Raw genomic sequence first — 20630 nt, 5'->3', positions numbered from 1 at the left:
GGACGATGGGAGAGAGTGAGAGAGAGGGCAAGAGAGAGAGAGAGGGCGTGAGAGAGAATGAGAGCGCGTGCGATGGTGACGACGATGAGACCAGAGAGGCGAGTCGAAAGCGAAGTTTCACGGTGGAATCCAAGACTTTCGAGCTCGCCCTGGATGAAAGGAAAGGGAAACGTCAAATTCTCATTGTGGAGAAGAAGCGGGGGGCCTCGACATGGGTTCGATTAGAGCTGGAAAGCTTAGGGCTTTTCAAGAAGGGGCTAATCCATTGTATTCGAGACTAAAAAGAAGGGAGATGGGAAAAGGAGTGGAAAGAAAGAGGAAAGTTGTATTCATTGGCTCGGGGCTTCAACAGAGCGGGAGGTTTTTTAAGGTTGGGGGTTGTGGATCTAGAACGAAGAAGGTTCTGTATTTTTTTACCGAGAGGTAGGAGGGACAAAAGGGGATGGACAACTATGGCGGAGATGATACGTCAAATGGAAGAGTTGGTTGGTAGAAGAACAGATCTACAGGAAGTAAGGGCTGTCGGAAAAGCTACACCGGTGAAATCGTATGTAGAAGCAGTCATGAGAACAAGTCAGAAAGGCTCAAATGCAATCAAGATGAAGGTCACTAGGGAGGAGATTGCTGGAAATTTACAAAAGCTGGAGCACTGCCTCATCGCAAGCTGGAAGCCCAATAAAAAGGAAGAAGAAGACTTGGAGAGGATGGGAAGTCTTTGGGTGAATTCTTGGGGCCTAAAAGGCAAGTTAGGGCTGGCCAAGTTGGAACGAGGTAGGGCATTGTTGGAGTTTGAAGACCTAAGTGAGGCACATCGTGTGGTCTCCTCGAGGAGCAGAGTGATGGGAGGCACCCACTTAGGGTTGGAATTCTGGAATCCAAAGACGGGCTGTTGGGTAGAGGAGGAGATAGAACAGGAAGCTTGGGTTAAAATTTTCGGCCTGCCAATTTTGCTATGGAGCCCGGTGATTCTGAAGAAAATAGGGAAGGAATGTGGGGGTTTTGTTGAAATTGACGAGCGAACAAGGTCGATGGGGGAGATTCAATGGGCTAGGATACTGGTCAAAATAAGAGGTGATTTCAGACCGAGTATGTTAGAAATTGAGGTAGAGGAGGAGGTTTACTCTTTGGCGCTGTGGTGGGAGATTAGGCCGGTGGTGAGACGGATTTTCTCTGAGGTGGAAAACAGAAGGAGAAACGAGGTTAGGGGTGACATGTATTCACGCGCGGAGAAGCGCGTGGGGAAGGAACTGGTAGACACGGGAACCGAGGAACTGCACCTGCCAGACGATGGGAGGTTTCTACAGGAGAATGGGCCGGGCCTAGAGCCCGGGAACTAGATCCATGGCCTGGTGCCCCGAGATTGGGTTGGAAGAGTGGCTGGGTCGACCTCACTTGGCCCAAACATGGGTCTTAAAGAGTTGGAGAAGGATGTTGGCCTGGCTAAGATAGACGGGCCTTTGGGCCGAAATTTAAAAGACAAGTCAAAGGTGGCTGGTGATTCAAAGGCAGGCCCATCTAGTAGTTGGGCTGCTGAACTGGGCTGCCATCCTTTAGTTGAGGTGGAAGGATTGGAGAGGGATGGCCCAACTACTCCCCAAGAGAAGGCTAGTTTTTTGGGCCGTTTTATCTCCAGAAAAGGATCCATTCCAGAGGATCCTTTGATGAGCTGGGTACCAGAGGAGCTTAAAAGGAAACAGAGGGATGATGGCTTCTCAATGACTGACCAAGCGCTTGAAGAGGAAGCTCAGAGGTATGTCCTGATTTCCCATCCTAAAGGAAAAAAGGTTATGGGGATACCTCTTCTTCTCTCTTCTAATTCTGTTCAGGCTTCGGAGGAAGAGTCTTTCGATCGTCCAGGGGGAATAGAGGAGGAATTATGGGGGGACAAGTCAACATGGTTAACAGTCTATGAGGGGAACGTTGAGAATGAGAATGGGTCCTGGAAGTTGGGAGAGGCCAACAAAAATAGAGACAAGGTTAAGGGCAAGAAGGGGAATACCGGTGCCTCTGGATCTCAAGATACCAAAAATGAGAAAGAGGAACTATGGGAGGACTGTAGTTTAGCAAAATTTAGCCAATTTCTGGGATTTTCCATGGAAGGACTGGAAAAGAAGATATTGAATTTTTTATTAGAATCAGAAAGAGGCGGGAAAAGATTCACAGCAAAGAACTTTTGGAGAAGTCCAAGTTTGAAAGGGAACTAAAGAGGCTGGAATGTTCTGTCAATTATGAGGGGGGGAACAAGCAGAAAGGTCCTTCACAGGGCAAAGGGAATCAGTTGATAGTTGTCCAATGAAGCTGAAGATTATAAGTTGGAATGTGAGGGGAGTTAATGACAGCTCTAAGAGGAAAATTATTAAGAACTACATAAGGAACCAGAGGGTGGACCTAATGTGTATTCAGGAAACCAAGATTCAGGAGATGTCGGAGGGTATTGTGAGAAGTCTGGGCACGGGGAGATTTATAGATTGGAGAGCCCTAAATGCGGAGGGGGCTGCGGGTGGCATTTTGATATGCTGGGACAAGAGGGTCTTGGATATTTTGGATTGGGAGAAGGGTCATTTCACATTGTCTTGTAGATTCAAGACTATAGAAAATGGGGCTACTTGGGTTTTTACGGGAGTGTATGGCCCTTTTACCAAAGTGGAAAGGGAGGGTACGTGGGAAGAATTTGGGGCGACAAGAGGTCTTTGGGATGATCCCTGGTGTCTCGGTGGGGATTTCAATATCACTCTGTTTCAACAAGAAAGGAGCAGCCAGAGAAGAATCAGCTCAGCCATGAGGAGATTTGCAGATGTTGTGGATGATCTAGAGCTGGTGGACCTGTCCCAACAGGGGAGAGAGTTCACCTGGAACGGGGGTCTTAATAATCAGGCGTGGGCAAGACTAGACAGATTTTTAGTTTCCCCTACCTGGTTAGATCAGTTTAGTGGAGTCACTCAGAGCAGGTTGTCTCGGCCAATTTATGATCATTTCCCAATCGTGTTAGAGGGGGATGGAATAAGAAGAGGCACAACTCCGTTTAGATTCGAAAATATGTGGCTTAAGGTTGAGGGGTTTAAAGACATTGTTAGAACCTGGTGGCAGGGAATTGAAGTCAGGGGCAACGCTAACTATAGATTGGCTGTTAAAATGAAGGAAATTAAAAAGAAGCTGAAAGTTTGGAACAAAGAGGTTTTTGGGAGGCTGGAAACTAACAAAGCTTCGGCCTTACAACAAGTAGACTTTTGGGATCGGGTGGAAAGTGACAGAAACTTGACTGTGGAGGAAGCTGAATTAAAAAAAGAAGCTAAAGATTCCTTTAAGAAATGGGTCCTATTGGAGGAAGCCCATTGGAGACAACACTCAAGGGAGATTTGGTTAAAGGAGGGGGATAGAAACACGGGGTTCTTCCATAGAATGGCAAGTGCTCATCGAAGAAACAACGCTATGGACAGAATTAAGGTTAATGGGGAGTGGCTAGTAGAGGAGCAGGAGGTGAGAGAAGGAGTTGTGAATTCGTTTCAGCAGATGCTTTCTGAAGATATGGTTTGGAAGGCAGATATTGGTAGAATTCAGGTGGCTTGCATCAGCCAGCAAGAAGCAGAGAGTCTGGAAATCCCATTTGCAGAGATTGAAATTTATTCGGCGTTGATGGAGATGAGTGGGGATAAAGCCCCTGGCCCGGATGGTTTTACTGTAGCCTTCTAGCAAAACACATGGGATTTTACCAAAGAGGAGATCATGGAAATGTTTAAAGAATTTCATGAGCATAATTCCTTTGTTAGGAGCCTCAACAATACTTTTTTAGTGTTTATACCTAAGAAAAGCGGGGCTGAGGACCTTGGAGACTTTAGACCTATCAGCCTGTTGAGGGGGCTCTATAAACTTTTGGCTAAAATCTTAGCTAATAGGCTCAAAAAAGTGATTGGTAAAGTGGTCTCTATTGCTCAGAATGCCTTTGTAATGGGAAGACAAATTTTGGATGCGTCCTTAATTGCTAATGAGGTGATAGATTCGTGGCAGAAGAGAAAAGAAAAGGGTCTTATTTGCAAATTGGATATAGAAAAAGCTTATGATAGCATCAATTGGAAGTTCTTAATGAAGGTCCTTCAAAAAATGGGCTTTGGGACCAAGTGGGTGGGATGGATGTGGAGCTGCGTGTCTTCTACTAAATTCTCTATTCTTGTTAATGGAGTGCCAGCTGGGTTTTTCCCTAGCACTAGAGGGCTTCGTCAAGGGGATCCTCTATCCCCTTACCTCTTTGTTATGGGAATGGAAGTTCTGGACGTCCTTATCAGGAGAGCGGTGGAGGGGGGATATCTATTAGGATGCAACATTTGGGGCGGTAGTAGAACTTCCTTGAATATCTCCCACCTATTTTTTGCTGATGACACAATCGTGTTTTGTGAAGCAAGCAAAGAACAAGTATCTCATCTAAGCTGGATTCTCTTTTGGTTTGAAGCGGCTTCGGGTCTTCGAATTAATCTAGCCAAAAGCGAAATCATTCCAGTTGGAGAAGTGGAGGAGATTCTTGAGATGGCAGCTGAGCTAGGGTGCAGGGTGGGGTCTCTACCCTCTCATTATTTGGGACTCCCCTTAGGGGTCCCCAATACGGCTACTTCTATGTGGGATGGAGTGGAAGAGAGGGTCAGGAGGAGACATGCGCTTTGGAAAAGACAATACATCTCCAAAGGGGGGAGGATCACTCTTATTAAAAGCACCTTGGCTAGCATGCCAATATACCAAATGCCTATTTTCCGAATGCCCAAGTCCGTTGCTAAAAGAGTGGAGAAAACCCAAAGAGATTTCCTATGGGGGGGAGGAAACCTGGAGGGGAAAGTTCATCTAGTTAAATGGGATGTGGTCTGTACAGAAAAATACAAGGGAGGGCTAGGCTTAAGGAGAATAGCCACTCTGAATAAAGCCTTGCTGGGCAAGTGGATTTGGAGGTTTACTTGTGAAAAAGATAACCTTTGGAAACAAGTGATCACTACGAAATATGGGCAAGAGGATTATGGATGGGGGTCAAAGAAGGCTAGTGGGGTGGCTGGAGTAGGGGTCTGGAAGGAGATCATGAAAGAATCTGAATGGTGCTGGGAAAATTTGGCTTTTCTAGTTGGGAAGGGTTCCAAAATCAAATTTTGGAAAGATAGTTGGTGCACTGACACTCTATTGTCCCAGTGCTTCAATCATCTCTTTGTCCTCGCCATGCATAGAGACGCTACAACTGAGGAGATGTGGGACCAAGATTCGGGCCAAGGAGATTGGAATCTGGTTTTTGTGAGGGACTTCAATGATTGGGAGTTGGATATGGTTGGGGATTTGCTCCATACCTTGAGGGGTCATAGGCCTTCCCTGGAGGATGATTCAGTTATGTGGAGGCAGGGAAAAAATGGTCTTTTCAGGGTCAAGAAAGCTTACAGGCTGCTGGACAAGCCTAATGCCACAATGTTTCCCGCAAGGAGAATATGGGTGGATAGGGTGCCAACTAAAGTTTGTTTTTTTGCTTGGGAGGCTACGTGGGGGAAGGTGCTCACTCTGGACAGACTCCAGATAAGAGGGGTGCAACTCCCAAATTGTTGCTTTTTGTGTGGTTGTGAAGAAGAGAATGTAAATCATATTCTTTTACACTGTATAGTGACTAGAGTTCTATGGGACATTATTTTTGGGTTAATAGATGTTAAGTGGGTCCTCCCAGAAACTGTAAAGGAGGCTTAATCTCCTGGAGGGGTTCATTTGTAGGGAAGAAAAGAAAAAAGATTTGAAAATTCATTCCGTTGTGTATTTTTTGGACGGTTTGAAAGGAGAGGAATAGGTTAGCCTTTAGGGGGGGTGCGTTGAATATTCAGAAATTAAAGAATTCTTTTATCTGTAACTTATGGAATTGGGCCAAAGTGTATTTAGAAGAGGAGTCTTTCTCCCTTATAGGATTTTTGGAGTGGATAGCTTCCACTTAAGGGGAGGTAGTTCTTTTTGGTCTTTTTTTTCTTTTTGAGGCTGTAGCCATCTTGTATACTCCCTGTATGCTTTGTGGCGTTTAGCCTTTTCTAATGCATATCTTGTTTACTTATAAAAAAAAAAAAAAAACAAATGCACCAAACACCAATTATCAAAAGGGAAAGTATTCCACACATATCGCACCACTTAAGACAAATAATAACAAATTATAGCTCTGGAAAAAAAAGAACACAAATGCATAAAATATGAACTCATTATGTAGAAAAGACACAAAGGTGGTATTGGGAAGACAGGTGGTGTGGGAGTTGGTTTAGGATGCGCACCATACTACTCATTCCGACATGTGCCTCATAAATCCTAAGTGATTTTGGTTTTTTTGGTTGAGGATGCTGAAAAACATACTTCTCCTGTAAACAAGTGAACAAGAGCATCATTAGCCAGAGGTCAAAATGGAAAAAACAACAAACAAATATTTGGGAATCAATATGAGCTGCAAAAGGAATATTCTCTCTTTTTCTTTTGTTATAGGCAGAAGTATTAACAAATCATTCAAATTCAATGTTATTGAAAGCCCTATATGTTTCATACTTTTTCACCATGTTTTCAGAAAATCGGTACTCTGCAGGACCATACCTCTTCTGGTGGGTCATAATATATACCATTGTATGGAATTTCACCGGGAGCCTGTACAGAGAACTCGATCCAAGCAGGAATAGAATCTTTAATGCCAGATGGAGTATCCATGTGGATCTACAATCACAATGTTTATAAAGAGTTATTTGCAGCAGTACAGGCCCTCTCGAATCTTAGCTTTTAGGGCAAAGTAAACAATTGCAAGGATTTAGAAATAATTATGACATTAGCTAAATGGAGCAACCCCATATTACATATTGAATATGTTTTCTGAAAGAACAAACAATAAAAAAATCAGTAAGTACCTCTTATAAATGAAAAATGATTAAAAGTTAAAAGCTGTTATCTGGTTTTGGTTGCATCCACATAGTTTTGATATGAGCATTGTGAAAAAAGTTGCAAGTGAGAATGGGAATTTTTCATCATGCCTTACAGCCATTTCAATTTTCATATTTTTCTCAAACCTATCAAAAAAACAAAAAAAAAAAAAAATCATCTTTTTCTCAAACCTTCTTTTAATTCGAAGAGCCTAATTTCAAAAAACAAAAAAGATACATAATTTTCATCCTCGGCGTAATTTCTATACACACTGTATGCATACTACATAGAATATTCTTTTTTCAAATAAATCAGCTCGTTTTTCATCTACTGCAAGAATGCATATATAGGTACAAAATAAAAATATACTTCTTGCTTGTAGAGTGACTAATCCATGTACAGTGCAAAATCCCATATCTGCTTTATAGGGGGGTTATCTTCCCCATTTGACCTTTCTGGAATAAATTCTGTTACATCAGGGATTTTGGCCTCTTTGTAATTTCCTTTTTTGCTTTAGCTTTTGGCTTTGTGTCAGGTGGAAGGATGGCTCTGCTTACACTGTATATAACTTTTCTCTGCTAACAATACTTCTTTAATTTCTTAGAGAAATAATTTCCTCTGCCATGATAAAGACCATACTGACAAAATCTGCTATGTATTAGTAGAGATGGTTTGACAAAAAATTTTGCAAAAAAAAAAAAAAGAATTTATCAAAATGTATCAATTAAATCCATTAAGTTTATACAATCAAACAATACAAAACATAATTTCAAGATCTAGCTAGCTAAGAATCCAAAAGCCCAAGATTTTTGAAAGACTTAAATCATAAAATTTGTTTTTCCAAATCAAAAAATATCTATACTACTAATAAAAGTACAACGCGTTTGTCAATTTTTTCAATTCAAAAATGTCCGACAATTTATCTTTTGATTCCAAAAATACCTCTCATCAACAACCTATTAATATTTAACGTTACAAAATTTATTCCATTTCCCTAATTAATATCAATTAACATTATACGTGTTATTTTCTTTAAAACCTGCAATACTCTTTGACTCTCGAGGATGAGCCTAAGCCCCATTTTTTCAATGCCAACAAAACCCTTTTTTCTTTATTTTGCTCTCTTCAATACAAGAGAATTTCCACCATTTATCGTTTAGTGTTCTTGATGATTTTGCTTACATGTTTCTTGGGGAAAGATTGAAATCTAAGGTGTTAGGTAAATTTGAGAGGTAATCTAATTCGGTACAGTATTTAAGTATACATTTGTTTTTATGAATTCTGATTTTTTATTTTATAATTCAATGTTTATTGGAATTGAAGTTTGTAACTTACTCTATAAATTTGATATTTTTGTAAATACTTTTAATTTATCTTATTGTATTATTTTTTGACGAGTATTTATAACTTAAAGGTTTTACTAAAAAAAATGAAGTTGGGTTGTTTCAATTGAAATTGCGGTAAGTGTTTTTGAGTGGTTTTTTTTTTCCCCTTTTTCATTTTTAGTTTAGTTGAATCTTCATTTTAAGATGACCAGAATTTTCTTAGAATCTTTGTTTATTTTAACATAAATTACTATTCTAAAAGGATTTTTAATTACAACCTATTAGTATTAGAATGAATTAACATTAAAATTTTATACCTTTTAAAATCACCCTATAACGTTATAAATACTTATAATTAATATATCATCTAATTAACAATTAAGAATTACCCCTTCACTCTTCAATTTTTTTTTTTTTTTATAAATAAAATCAAATTCATTAAAAAATAAAAATGTCATAAGGACGCACCAAAATACACAGGAAGTATACAAATAGACCTAATAGCACATAAATAAAAAAAATAACCCTAACAACAACTCCCTCCCTTAACCAGAACCTAACAACTCAATAAAATCAAGGAAAGACATAGAATCTATCTCTATATACTAGTGTACCCCGTAGAACAAATTCCTAAGAAAGAACATCTTAAAAAACTGAGTAGAATGCTCCTCATCATCAAACGCCCTTTACTCTTCAAATTTCTTATGACTATTTTCACTTTTCATCTCTAAAGTTTGAAAACTTTATTCAATTCATTCATTACAACCTATTAATATTTAACATTACGAAATTTAATTCTCCTTAAAATCATCTTATTAATATTAATTAACATTAAAAAACATTTACAATTAATACATCATCTAATTAACAATTAACAACTACCTTTTCACTCTTCAAATTTCTTATCACTATTTCATTTTTCATCTCTAAAGTTTGAAAAATTTTCAAATTCCTCATAACCTCTCTCAATTTAACTGAAGTTTTATCTGGTGAATTATTGTCTAGTGTTCTTGATGATTTTGCTTACATGTTTATTGGGGAAAGATTGAAATCCAGGGTGTTTGGTAAATTAGAGAGGTAATCCAATTTAGTATTCAAGTATACTTTTTTATTTTTTTTAATGAATCCTAATTTTTTATTTTATAATCCAATGTTTACTGGAATTGAAGTTTGTTATTTATTCTATAAATTTAGTATTTTCGTAAATAATTTTAATTTGTTTGATCGTATTATTTTTTGACAAATGTTTATAACTTATAGGTTTTACTAAAAAAAAATGAAGTTGGTTGTTTCAATTGAAATTAGGGTATGTGTTTCTTGAGAGACTTTTTATTTTCTTTTTCATTTTAATTTAGTTGGATCTTCATTTTGCAATGACCAGAATTTTCTCAGAATATTTGTTTATTTTAACAAAAATTATAATTCTAAAAGGTGTTTTAATTACAACTTATTAATATTTAATGTTACAAAATTTATTCTATTACCCCAACCTATTCATATCCATTATATTAAAATTTTGTTCTCTTTAAAATCACCCTATAACATTATAAAATACTTAAAATTAATATATCATCTAATTAACAATTAAAAATTACCCCTTCACTCTTCAAATTTCTTATGATGACCATTTCACTTTTCAACTCTAAAGTTTGAAAACTTTTCGAATTTTTTTTGATAGGCAAAAGCATTGAAAACTTTTCAAATTTCTCATAACCTTTTTCTCTTTGAAGAGAATTAAGAGGTTTTTGTAAATTGGTACTCCCAATTTCAGTAAAATACTATGTGGTGAGTTGTAGCTTAGTGTTCTTGATGATTTTGATTAAATGTTCGTGCTACTTATGTGTTAAGTGTAATTTGATTACTCTATTGAATTTTATTTCTATGATTTTGAGCTTTTTAGAACAATACTCAATTCTTTGAGGAGTTTGTTGATTGAAATTTAAGGTAGTTGATAAATTTGAGAGGCAATTTAAGTATACATTTTTTCTAATGAATTATAATTTTTTATTTTATAATCCAATGTTTATTGGAATTAAATTGCTACTTATTTTGTAAATTTAGTATTTTTGTAAATACTTTTAATTTGTCTAATTATGTTTTTAATTTTTACTATTTTTAGACAAGTACTCACAACTTCAATCTTTTAATAAAAAACCAAAGTTGGTTGTTTCAATTGAAATTTGGATAAGCATTTATTGAGTGTGTTTTTTCCTTCATTTTTAGTTTAATTGAATCTTAATTTTAGAATAATTAGAATTCTCCAAGAAACAAAATCTTTTTTTTAATATAAATTACTATTCTAGAAGGAAATTCATTTCTTTATTTTATAATCTAATTACAATAGGAATTGGAGAATACAGTTCTTTATTTTATAATCAAATGTCTATAATAATTGGAGATTACCATTCTTACTTATGCTATAAATTTAGTATTTCTGCAAATGCTTTTAATTCGTCTTATTTCGTTTCTTTTAAATTTTATTTTTAACCAATATTCACAACTTAAATCTTGTAATAAGAAAAGTTATTTATGTCAATTGAAATTGGGGTAAGTGTTTTTTTTTTTTTTTTTCCATTTTTAGTTTAACTAAATCTTCATTTTGGGAGAGTAGAATTTTCTCATCATCTTTGTTTATTTATTTATTTTTTAAATACCAACCACTATTCTAAAAGAAATTTTAAATAACTACATTTAATGATTTGAAAATGGAATACCAAGTATATTTGGGAGATCAAAAACAGTTTTTGATTCTCAATAAGATATTTCTCTTTTTATTTGCTCATCATTGCCCCATATTATAATTTTGTATTACATTCCCGTAACACATCTTTTCTTGTGTAAGTAAATTGATAAAATTAAAGGAAATTGACAAGGAAAGTATGTAATTAAAAAGTATGTTTTGATAAGCAATCTAATTTGTATTTTTTTTTTTAATATTCATCTACTTTTCATAAAATTAAGATAAGTGAAAGTTACATTCTGTTGGACTCTAAATTGGAATGAATTTGCATCAACAATAGACCCAAACTTGAGAATGCGTGTCAATATAAATTTGATTATGTTAATTGTTGACTTAGCAAGAATATTGGAAACTAAAAATGATTATGTCAATATAAATTTGATTATGTTTTGATTATGTTAATTGATAATGATAATGAATTCTAAAGTATTATGGTTGTTAAGAGAAAAGATTATTTAAATTATATATAAAAGGACTAACACAAAAAAATCTCACAAATTTAATGTAAAAGAAATAGATAATGTATTTAAATAAAATTTGGTACATATCATAGCTAAGGACTAAGGTGACAGTTATTTTGCCTAACTTAGAAAAATTGGTTTTGAAAAGAATCTTACTATCTAAAATTTTGGTATGGAAAAGTGTAACCTTAATTATATTTCATCTCAATCATTTTCTTTTTCTATTTATATTACAGCCCAATCTGTTTTTTTTTTCCTATTTGGTTTCATGTCTAATTCAATTATTTGACTTTGAATCTCTTCTCAGTTTCATACAAGGTTTTAAAAGAATAAATTCACATGTTCATTTTTTATTGGACTTTTTTCATTTTACCTCACATGCATCATATATGAACGCTTACTAGCACTTCTAAAATGCTGAACACTTACTAGCACTTCTAAAATGCTATCCACACCACATCTGAAGTCCTATAGTCAATGTTATAAAGTGGTACCTTCACTCGAGAGCCATGGGGGATTGGAGGTGAACCATCTGCATTGTTTGGCAAAAAGATCTCCCACACACCAAATTCATTCTGTTCATGAATAATCAATGAATTTTATTATTGTGTTAGATTAATTAAAGATATTGAACTGGTATATAATTCCAAGCACAACATAAAAAAAGTAAAGTGCAACTATGCCCAGCACAGTCTCAGTCTTAATACAAAATGGATGGCCACTGACTTTCCCCTTTGTCCTGGAGCCTACCTGATAAGCTCACACCAAATTCATCAAATGAAGTATTAGCAGTAGACCCAATAATACAGTACAAACTGACCACTCAATTGTCACCCTAGATTTTCACTAATCTTTTTCTCCACTGTAACACTGAAGCAGTAGCGTGGAGAAAATGTACCATTTTCATTTTCCCTCTTCCCAAGCAAACTAATTTTTAATATCAGATCAAAACAATCTAAGAAAAAGACATCAGTTGATCTTTGTTTTTCCCATGAAATCTGATCTTCCATGCCAATAAGGTAGCATATTGAACAAGATCATCCATTTAAATTCTTCAGAACAATAATAACAATGTAATAGAAGGAACAAAAGGTGGAGGTGGAGGTGGACGACCAAACAAAACTAGATCATGGTTCAGAAAAAATAAATAAATAAACAAAAGAAAGGAAGGAGATGAACGCTCTAACTTTTATTGATTTAGCTGGAAGCATAATAAGGAGAATCAAATCTGACAACCATGCACAATGTCAATAATAAGCCACTGCCTGAATTGACATTAAGAAAGATGAGCAAATATAACATACCTGAGTCATTATATCCGCATTAGGATTCCAATTATTAAAATCTCCAATCAATGCTGCCGACTGTCAATGCAGTAACCAATTACCATATATGAAAATAGGAGGAAAAATAATGATATTAGACTCGAGAACATTAACTTCCTCCAATTACTGCAATAAAAAAATCAAATACTTGAATTGATCATTGTGGAAGGAAAATAACTGTAACCAATATCCACACAAACAATTTATCCAGATAAAACTTCAACAAGAATGAGGGCAAACAGAACCATCTAGGGCAGATATGTTTTTTCTTATAATCATTTTATTATATAACCTTTGGTGTACTAATCATCCCTACAAATATATATATATATATATATATTTGGTGCACTACCATAGTTGCTAACTCATAAAACATATTGTGTATCGTTTTTCTATGTTCCCATATCATGTATTCTATCGTATCATGTATCATGAATTATTTTATACAACAAAAAATAAATAGAAAAAATATGCATATATATGCATATACATTTGGAGCATAAAGTATTCAGTGATATATAACCAATTTCACGAAAGATAATAGAATTTAAAGAGTTAAACTACATCATACCATATGAAAACATTGAATCCTAGAATTTTGAAAGTTCAATTTAACAAAATATGAGTTTAAATCATCATAAAATCCTCAAAAATAACTTTTTGAATTTTGAAACATAATTTTAAATCCAAATTCTAACAAGGCATATATACCTATATGTGTAGTCAATATGCATGTATTTATGTGTCATTTACAAAGTTTCATTTTTCATGTTTGTCGTCATTCTTTCCTTAATTGAAAAAAAAATCTAAAAAAATTAATATATTAGGTAAAAGTTTTTACTCATCAATTTCATTGTCAAAATTCAAATCATTCAAAAAAAAAAAAATCTCCAATATTCATTATAAGAATAATTCAACATTGTTTTGACAACAATAAAGTAGTCTTTCAAGTAGGACTATCTTACCTCTCTCTCCCTTTTATGATCAATCTCTAACCTTATTGTACCTTTTAAACAATTAATATAATAATTCTTTTAATAAAAAAATCTAATTAAATTTTTCTTAAAAATTAAAAAAAAAAAAAATTAAAGGTGTATGGATCATTGTACCATTGCATCATGTATCATAAGATACACTTTGGATAAGATATGGATTATGATACATGTCGATTTCCATTAAAAATGTATTATATCGTAATATTGTATCATGTATCATAAGTTTTTAACAACTATGTGCACTAAATCAAAGATCCATGACCTATTATAACATTCTCACTCAATATCCCCAGTGGCTGAATCTCCAGCACCAGTTTTGCTTTTTCACCAAAAAGGCTGCCTCTCAAGAGCAAAAAAATTACTAAAATCAAACCATTTCTAATTACCAATAAGCAAATCTAATAAAATTGATCCAATAATTAAAATAAATTTTATTAAAGAAAATTTAGTGCTAAAGGAACAATCTGTAGGACCGTAAATCAGACAAAAATGACCAGCCTCTTCCTAGCTCAGATTAAATGATCTTTAATAGAGTTTTAGGCCCAAACACAAGATCCTGCTATTCTTATTTTATGCTTAAATATCTATTCAATATTTAACATTACAGTAATAGTGTAAAATAAGATCATTTTTTTTCTCAAAATACTAACAAATATATTTGCTTTCTAAGTATATTTATTGAATTTGAAGCCTAGATCAAGAAGGGTAAAAAGTGCAATCCCATGGATGACCTTCTCAAAATACCAACAAATATGTTTGCCTTTTTACCTAAGAATTTATTGCATTTGAAGCATGGACCAAGAAGGGGAAAAGTTGCAGTCAGATAATGGCCTTCTTTTGAGAGAAGTCCTCCTTCATATATGTTATTCTTTCGAATAAACAAGACGCCTTGCCCCACAAAAGATTGATGATTCTAGCTAATGGAATTTGGGCAATTTTAGAAGGAAAATAAACATTATCTATTATTCCATCTTAGTTTCAGTTTTCAAAGATTTTCTAAGCAGCACATCTTCCATTTCATTTCACAATAAGACCCTATTCCTTTTTGTTAATTTATTGTTTGTAAACCTTGGTGGGATTTATATATATATTGGTCTTAAATCTAAATAGACATTTAACTTAAATCTAAATTGTACTTAATAGTGTCAAGTATTAAAACTTGCTTGTTCTCTCTCTTTTTTTTTTCTTTTTTTCTTTTTTTTTTTTGGCTTTTTTTGTTACTCAATGCTTTAAGACTTAAGTCATTGTTTTTTAACTTATTACTTTTTCTAAGAAAATTGTCTCAATAGAGAAAAGTAAAATTTTTATCTTAAAACTTTAAAAAACTTGCTTTAAGACTTAAGTTTAAAAGACAAACAACACCTATATGAAGTATCTTCTAATACATTATCCAGTTTGTTATCTTCCCCCACCACCAAGAAAAGAAAAGAAGAAAAAATAAATATGAGGTAGAAAGCAAAACAAACCTTAGCTCCAGGTGCCCACTCTCTATATGTTATACCTGTTGCACTGAAAACAATTGGGATGGGAAATCAGCGACTGCAAGATCACAATTACCATGGAAATATCCTTTGCCAAAAATAAAAATTTATTAGTTAAATTTGATTAAGGAAAAGCATAGATATTTTCTACAAACAAAATATATACAAAAAATGCAGCATGATAAATTAAGGATGAAAACATCTGTGCAAAAGCCCCTGTACATAAAGGAGAATTAGAAAGCATCATATGGGCAGCTACATTTTTCCTCCAAAATGCAGGAGTAAGTGAATTATGTACCAATATATCATCAAACCTATAGAGTAAATAGTAACCTATCCTGGGTTTCACAAACAAAAGAAGCAGGGGATGGATGCCCTGTACGAATTTTGAACTTTCAGGGTCATAGATTCAGGTTGCAGGAGCCATTACAGGCCATAAAGGAAGGAGATTTGGAAGAAGAGTGCAGAGGTTGGTTCTTGCATTAGGTGCTCTCAGTTGAAGTTGGTTAAACTAGAAGACATGATGCAGAATGAGAAAGAGAAGGCATCATTGTAAAAGGAAGAAAAATATGTATGATACAACCAAAACACAAAGGTGAGTGTAACTGTCTTCAGAATCCTCCAAAGCAGCTGGCTCCCATTTTAGCCTTTAAACTCAGTCCTGTTTTCTCTTTTAATATACACGCATATTTCCTCTCTTCACAATACACGCACACGCACAGAAGATAATTTTTTTTTTCTTTTTTGTACTTTTTACTTCAGGGAATAGCATGTGCAGATTTGAAGATTTTTTTTTTTTTTTTTTATAGGCAAATAGCATATATATATGTTAATGGCACCTCATTAAATGGTGCAGCAAAGTGCACACAATGTATACAATTGATGCCCAAAAAAGAAGTTCTGACTTCTTACTTTAAGCCAAAAGTCAATCAACAAAGCCTAGCATAGACAAAGAATGGCCATCTATGTACACTCTGGCGCATTCCAAAATAGTACTCATAATGCAAATTTAAAATTTTAAACTTCAAAAATTACACCATGTTATTTAGTTTACCACTTCATATAGTCATAATTGCAGAGCTCATGCTCATGGGCAGCTTAAATAAGGGATAGTTTAGTTAAATGAAATCTGATTGTCCTCTCCATATGCTAGTTGCTGCATCACATAATAAAACTCCGGCAAACTCAGATGTGGTATTTTGGCCAAAAGAGTTGCTTCAAGCCTCTCAACACTACAGTTGTAATATGCTAACAGCACTGGGCTCATTGTGATCATGGAATAGGGATAGAAACCACCTTCATATCTTTTGTACATTTTATCTGATTTGCTTTGAAGATTCCCTCTTTATTTTTTCTCTTCATTTCAGATCAATAATGGAATAATTAGTGATCACTGAGGTAGTAAAAAATCATGTCAAAGGAAGTATTGGTGCACCAATATAGAAGCAAATAAAGCATGGACATCAATCACCAGAGACTGCAAAAGGGTAGTACCTGCGAGTGAAGCCCATCTTTTCATATCCACGAGAAAATAAGTCCAAACCACCTTCGTACTTGTCAATTGCCTCACGCATTTTCTTGTATTGTCCGAAACTGTAACATAGGATACAACCAAAAAAAAAATGAAACACACACAGAGACACGCATCACAAAGATGAAATATGAGTTGTTCAACAAAAACAGTTAGGCCTATCAAACTTGAAATAGCCAGCAAGGAAGGACATGCTTATGCTAGCCTGCTTGGTAAGAGAGTTGAACTAGCATGTAACTACAACATGAGAAGAATCACATATTGAACTTTAAGGTTGACACATTAAAGCAACCCAAAAACTTCTGTCAGATTGCATTGCCAACATTAAAGTGGAATAACTAAACACATGTTTGAGTCATTCTATCTCAACAGTCGTTTGCTTGGATTTCCAGGCATTAAGATATTGTGAATGATAGTACAAACCTATCGTTTACCCCAAAGATGCTTACTAACAACCTCTAAAACAAATTAGATGCGGAGTCAGAAGCATTTCTTTGCCAGTTGATCCAACTTAGCACTTGAACAACTGAAGTCTCCAAGTCAGAGCCAGAGAAATAATGGATGGCATGCTTAAAATTGAATTACATGCAAAGTAGACAAATGTTCTAAGTGAAGCAGAGAATAGCAGAGTTACACACGTGGCTCAAACCTAGGAAACCTCATTTTGCTATCAATTAATAAAATTAAAGAGAAGTTGTAAGACAAGTAAAGATTCAAAACCTTTAAAGCAGAGGATTAAAACAACCCAAAACCTTTAAAGAAGAGGTTTTCAATCTTTGATATTTTTGGATGTTCCCCTTTCAATTAAAGAATTTCTGATCAACTAGTGAGGTCCACTTGGAAGGAACAGAACCAGAGGATCTTTGAGAGGATGAAGTTTCAGAGTTAGCTTGAAAAGACCAACTTCTCAAGTCTTATTCCAATTTTTGGTCTCAAGAATCACTAGGAGAGGGATGCTTGCTATTTCTTGATTTGTTGACAAGAATGAATTGGCTTATTAGCTATTTTTCCAGCCCCATCTTGTGTTATTTGCTTCTTTTCTTTCTATTTGGAGGTTCATTTATACTTCCTGTTTACTTGAGTTCGCCCCTCTAGGACACTTAATTATAGAGTTGCAACTTGGGCAAGTTAGGCGGGTTAGAGGGTTAACCTACGCCAAACCCACCTATCGATATGTCCAACCCACGCCAAAACCCAATTTGAGACCATGTTGGACCACGTCAAGCCCATGGGCAAATCAAGTTCCCATGCGTTACTAAGGATTATCAAATAAAACAATTATTTTAAAACCTACAAGATATAAACCATATTATAAAAGAAGCTATTAAAGGCTAATTGTATCAAAGTCATAAAATAAATTATTAGTTACTAATTTAACATAAATCATTATTCATAAACTAAAACTTCAACTATCAAAGATACTTAAACAATGAAAGAAAAATGATAAATTCATTACTTCAATATAGTTAAAGATAAGAAAGGTAAGAGTTCTTTCCTATCATTTTTATGTTTTTTATATTATAATAAGACAATATACAATACAATTATAAATAAATTAATAATATGCGGGTTTGAGTTTCAGCGGGGTGCCCAAACCTTTAACTCACGCCAACCCTAATATTTTTAATATGGTATTTTTCTCACTCAAGTTTGACCCCATCCCATTTAAACCTTGCCCACCAACCTAAATACCAAGTTGGGTGGATTGGACCCACCCAAGTTGTAATCCTACTTAATTATGTATTTTATTTGCTTATTAAGAAAGAAATGAAAAAACAAATATATTCATTTATTCACCTAATGTAATCCTTAATAGAATTATATGACAAATCAAATAGTCAAAGATAAAAAGGCAAAAAGTTGAATAAGCCTTAGTGAATGTTAAGCTGTAAAACATTCAAAAAAACAGGCACAAACTTAATTTACAACCTTATGCTATGAGTTCCTTTGTTAACCCTTATTCTCTTTTTTTATAGGTTTTATTAAACCTTATTCTATAAAAGTTAAAACAGGTGCCATTAGCAGTTACAATAAGAATGATTTGCCAAGTTAGTGATCTCCTAGCCTGAATGTCAGCATTGACTGAAGTAAATGAACTCGCATCTTCTAGGAGATGCTTTGACAACAATTTTTCATGTTCTCATCCATTTAGTTACTCAAAATTTTCTTTGCTTCAAATATTTCTTATAGAACAAAGCAACCAGAAAAGAATCTCACCGGTAATCAAGATGTTCACGATAACCTCTCAAAAATGGATCTATTTCATATATTCTCTGTCCAGTGCCAGGCGGAGGTATGGACTTTGGTCTAGCTTCCTCCTTTTTAATCGTTCCTGTCCCAGATAAAGTAATTGCCTTTTCTGCTCCCTGAACTTTATCATCGTTATCTATGAGATCTGAATGAACGGAATCTTGATTTTCATCAACCTTACTACAATCATTGGTTGGTTTGTTGATGTCATTGTCATATTCCATTGTTAGATCATCCACATCTTGCAATACCTACAACAAGAATCATGAGGCACAAGGAGACAATACACCAGGTGGAATTCAAAAAAATCAACACAAATAACCTGCTATGGCATTCAAAAGCATAGGAAATATATAAAAGCTATGCTAGTTGAAAGTTAGCAAGCTTGGCTGGTAAAGGCTCTAGAGAATTATATTGGATTCATGGATCAAATCCCAACTTCTTCAAGGTTGGGAGATTTATGGGGTAGGGGATCACAGCCATGAAGAAGTGGGATGGTTTCTATGGCCCATCATTGGTTTTTTGGACCAAAACCTAAAAAAAGATGCATTTATTATAGAGGTTCACATAGACTACATTGATACCAAAATATGATATAAAAATAATTATGTATAGAAAAGACAGGATCATATTAAAATTGACATAGAACTTCTTTTCCTTACACCCCTCAATAACCCTTTAACCATGTCCTCATTCAGGATAAAAGTGAAATCACTTTAATAAGGAAAAATGGTAACAATGTGAAGGAAGACGCCAAAAATGGATTTCCTGGCTGAGTCTGCTGAATCATTTGTTTTGATATATAGGTAAGTGCATAAACATGGATGCTTGTGTATGTCTCAGCGCAGTCTATCTGTACATGTGGAGGCACACATTAAGATACCTGGGGATCTTCCAAAACTGTGTCAGGAACTTCAATTTGACCTGTTGAGGATGACGAGCCATCAATCTGGCTTCCAGGAACAAGGGTTTTGTCAGATGCAGCAATCCTTAAAGACGATGAGTCAGAATCATAAGAAGACTTTCCAGCAAAAATTTTCCCTACAAACAATGATCATGTTAGTTTTGCAAATATAATAAGATAATCAAGTTCATAGTCAAGATAGGTAATCATTGCTCAGAATAGTGACATCAAGTTCTGAGACTTAATTGTAACTGTAGGGAAAAAAATTAATTTCAACCTTATATTGGGAAGAAAAAAAAGATTCATCTGTTCACATGTTAAGAACTTAAAGGTGATAAATTAATACTGCTATCAAGTACAGTTGCCAGTGTCCTTGGGGCCAAACAAGAAACTCAGCTCATTCCATTGGAAGCCCTTAAACCACCAGCAATGGGCAATAACCAGTAAACAACAGGGTACCTCTGTAGCACATCCAACATGATATATTTGTCCTTTTCCAAAAGGAAAATGTAGGATGGGAACACATTAGTTCACCAAGCACATTTTCTAAATCCATAGTTGAGTTGCAAGATTCTTCAGAGCAAACATCAGGGAATGAAATTTCTTATCTTTTACCACCATTTTGACATCATTGTCACATGAACCAGAGATATTTTAGAACCATCTTCTCTGCACTCACAGTGCCCTATGTGATGCTGAATGGATTCTAATCCATGCAGTAAGTCAA

The 20630-nt window shown here is 34.8% G+C and overlaps 1 protein-coding gene across 2 annotated transcripts in view; it reads right to left on the bottom strand.

The window, feature by feature from the left end:
- LOC100254475 (1,4-alpha-glucan-branching enzyme 2-2, chloroplastic/amyloplastic) overlaps nt 1–20630 on the bottom strand; it is a 44580-nt gene that overhangs the window by 21625 nt on the left and 2325 nt on the right. For both annotated transcript variants that reach the window (XM_010655748.3, XM_010655749.3), the window contains 8 exons: nt 19883–20040; nt 18967–19250; nt 16713–16811; nt 15204–15246; nt 12722–12781; nt 11912–11992; nt 6574–6690; nt 6264–6347 (listed from right to left, as the gene is read on the bottom strand). In XM_010655748.3, the coding sequence (XP_010654050.1) occupies nt 6264–6347; nt 6574–6690; nt 11912–11992; nt 12722–12781; nt 15204–15246; nt 16713–16811; nt 18967–19250; nt 19883–20040 (926 nt within the window). The remainder of the gene's footprint in view (nt 1–6263; nt 6348–6573; nt 6691–11911; nt 11993–12721; nt 12782–15203; nt 15247–16712; nt 16812–18966; nt 19251–19882; nt 20041–20630) is intronic.

Source organism: Vitis vinifera, chromosome 8, assembly GCF_030704535.1.
Source record: "Vitis vinifera cultivar Pinot Noir 40024 chromosome 8, ASM3070453v1".
Taxonomy (NCBI): domain Eukaryota; kingdom Viridiplantae; phylum Streptophyta; class Magnoliopsida; order Vitales; family Vitaceae; genus Vitis; species Vitis vinifera.
Note: the sequence above shows the minus strand (reverse complement) of the source record. Positions and strands in the feature narration are given on the sequence as shown.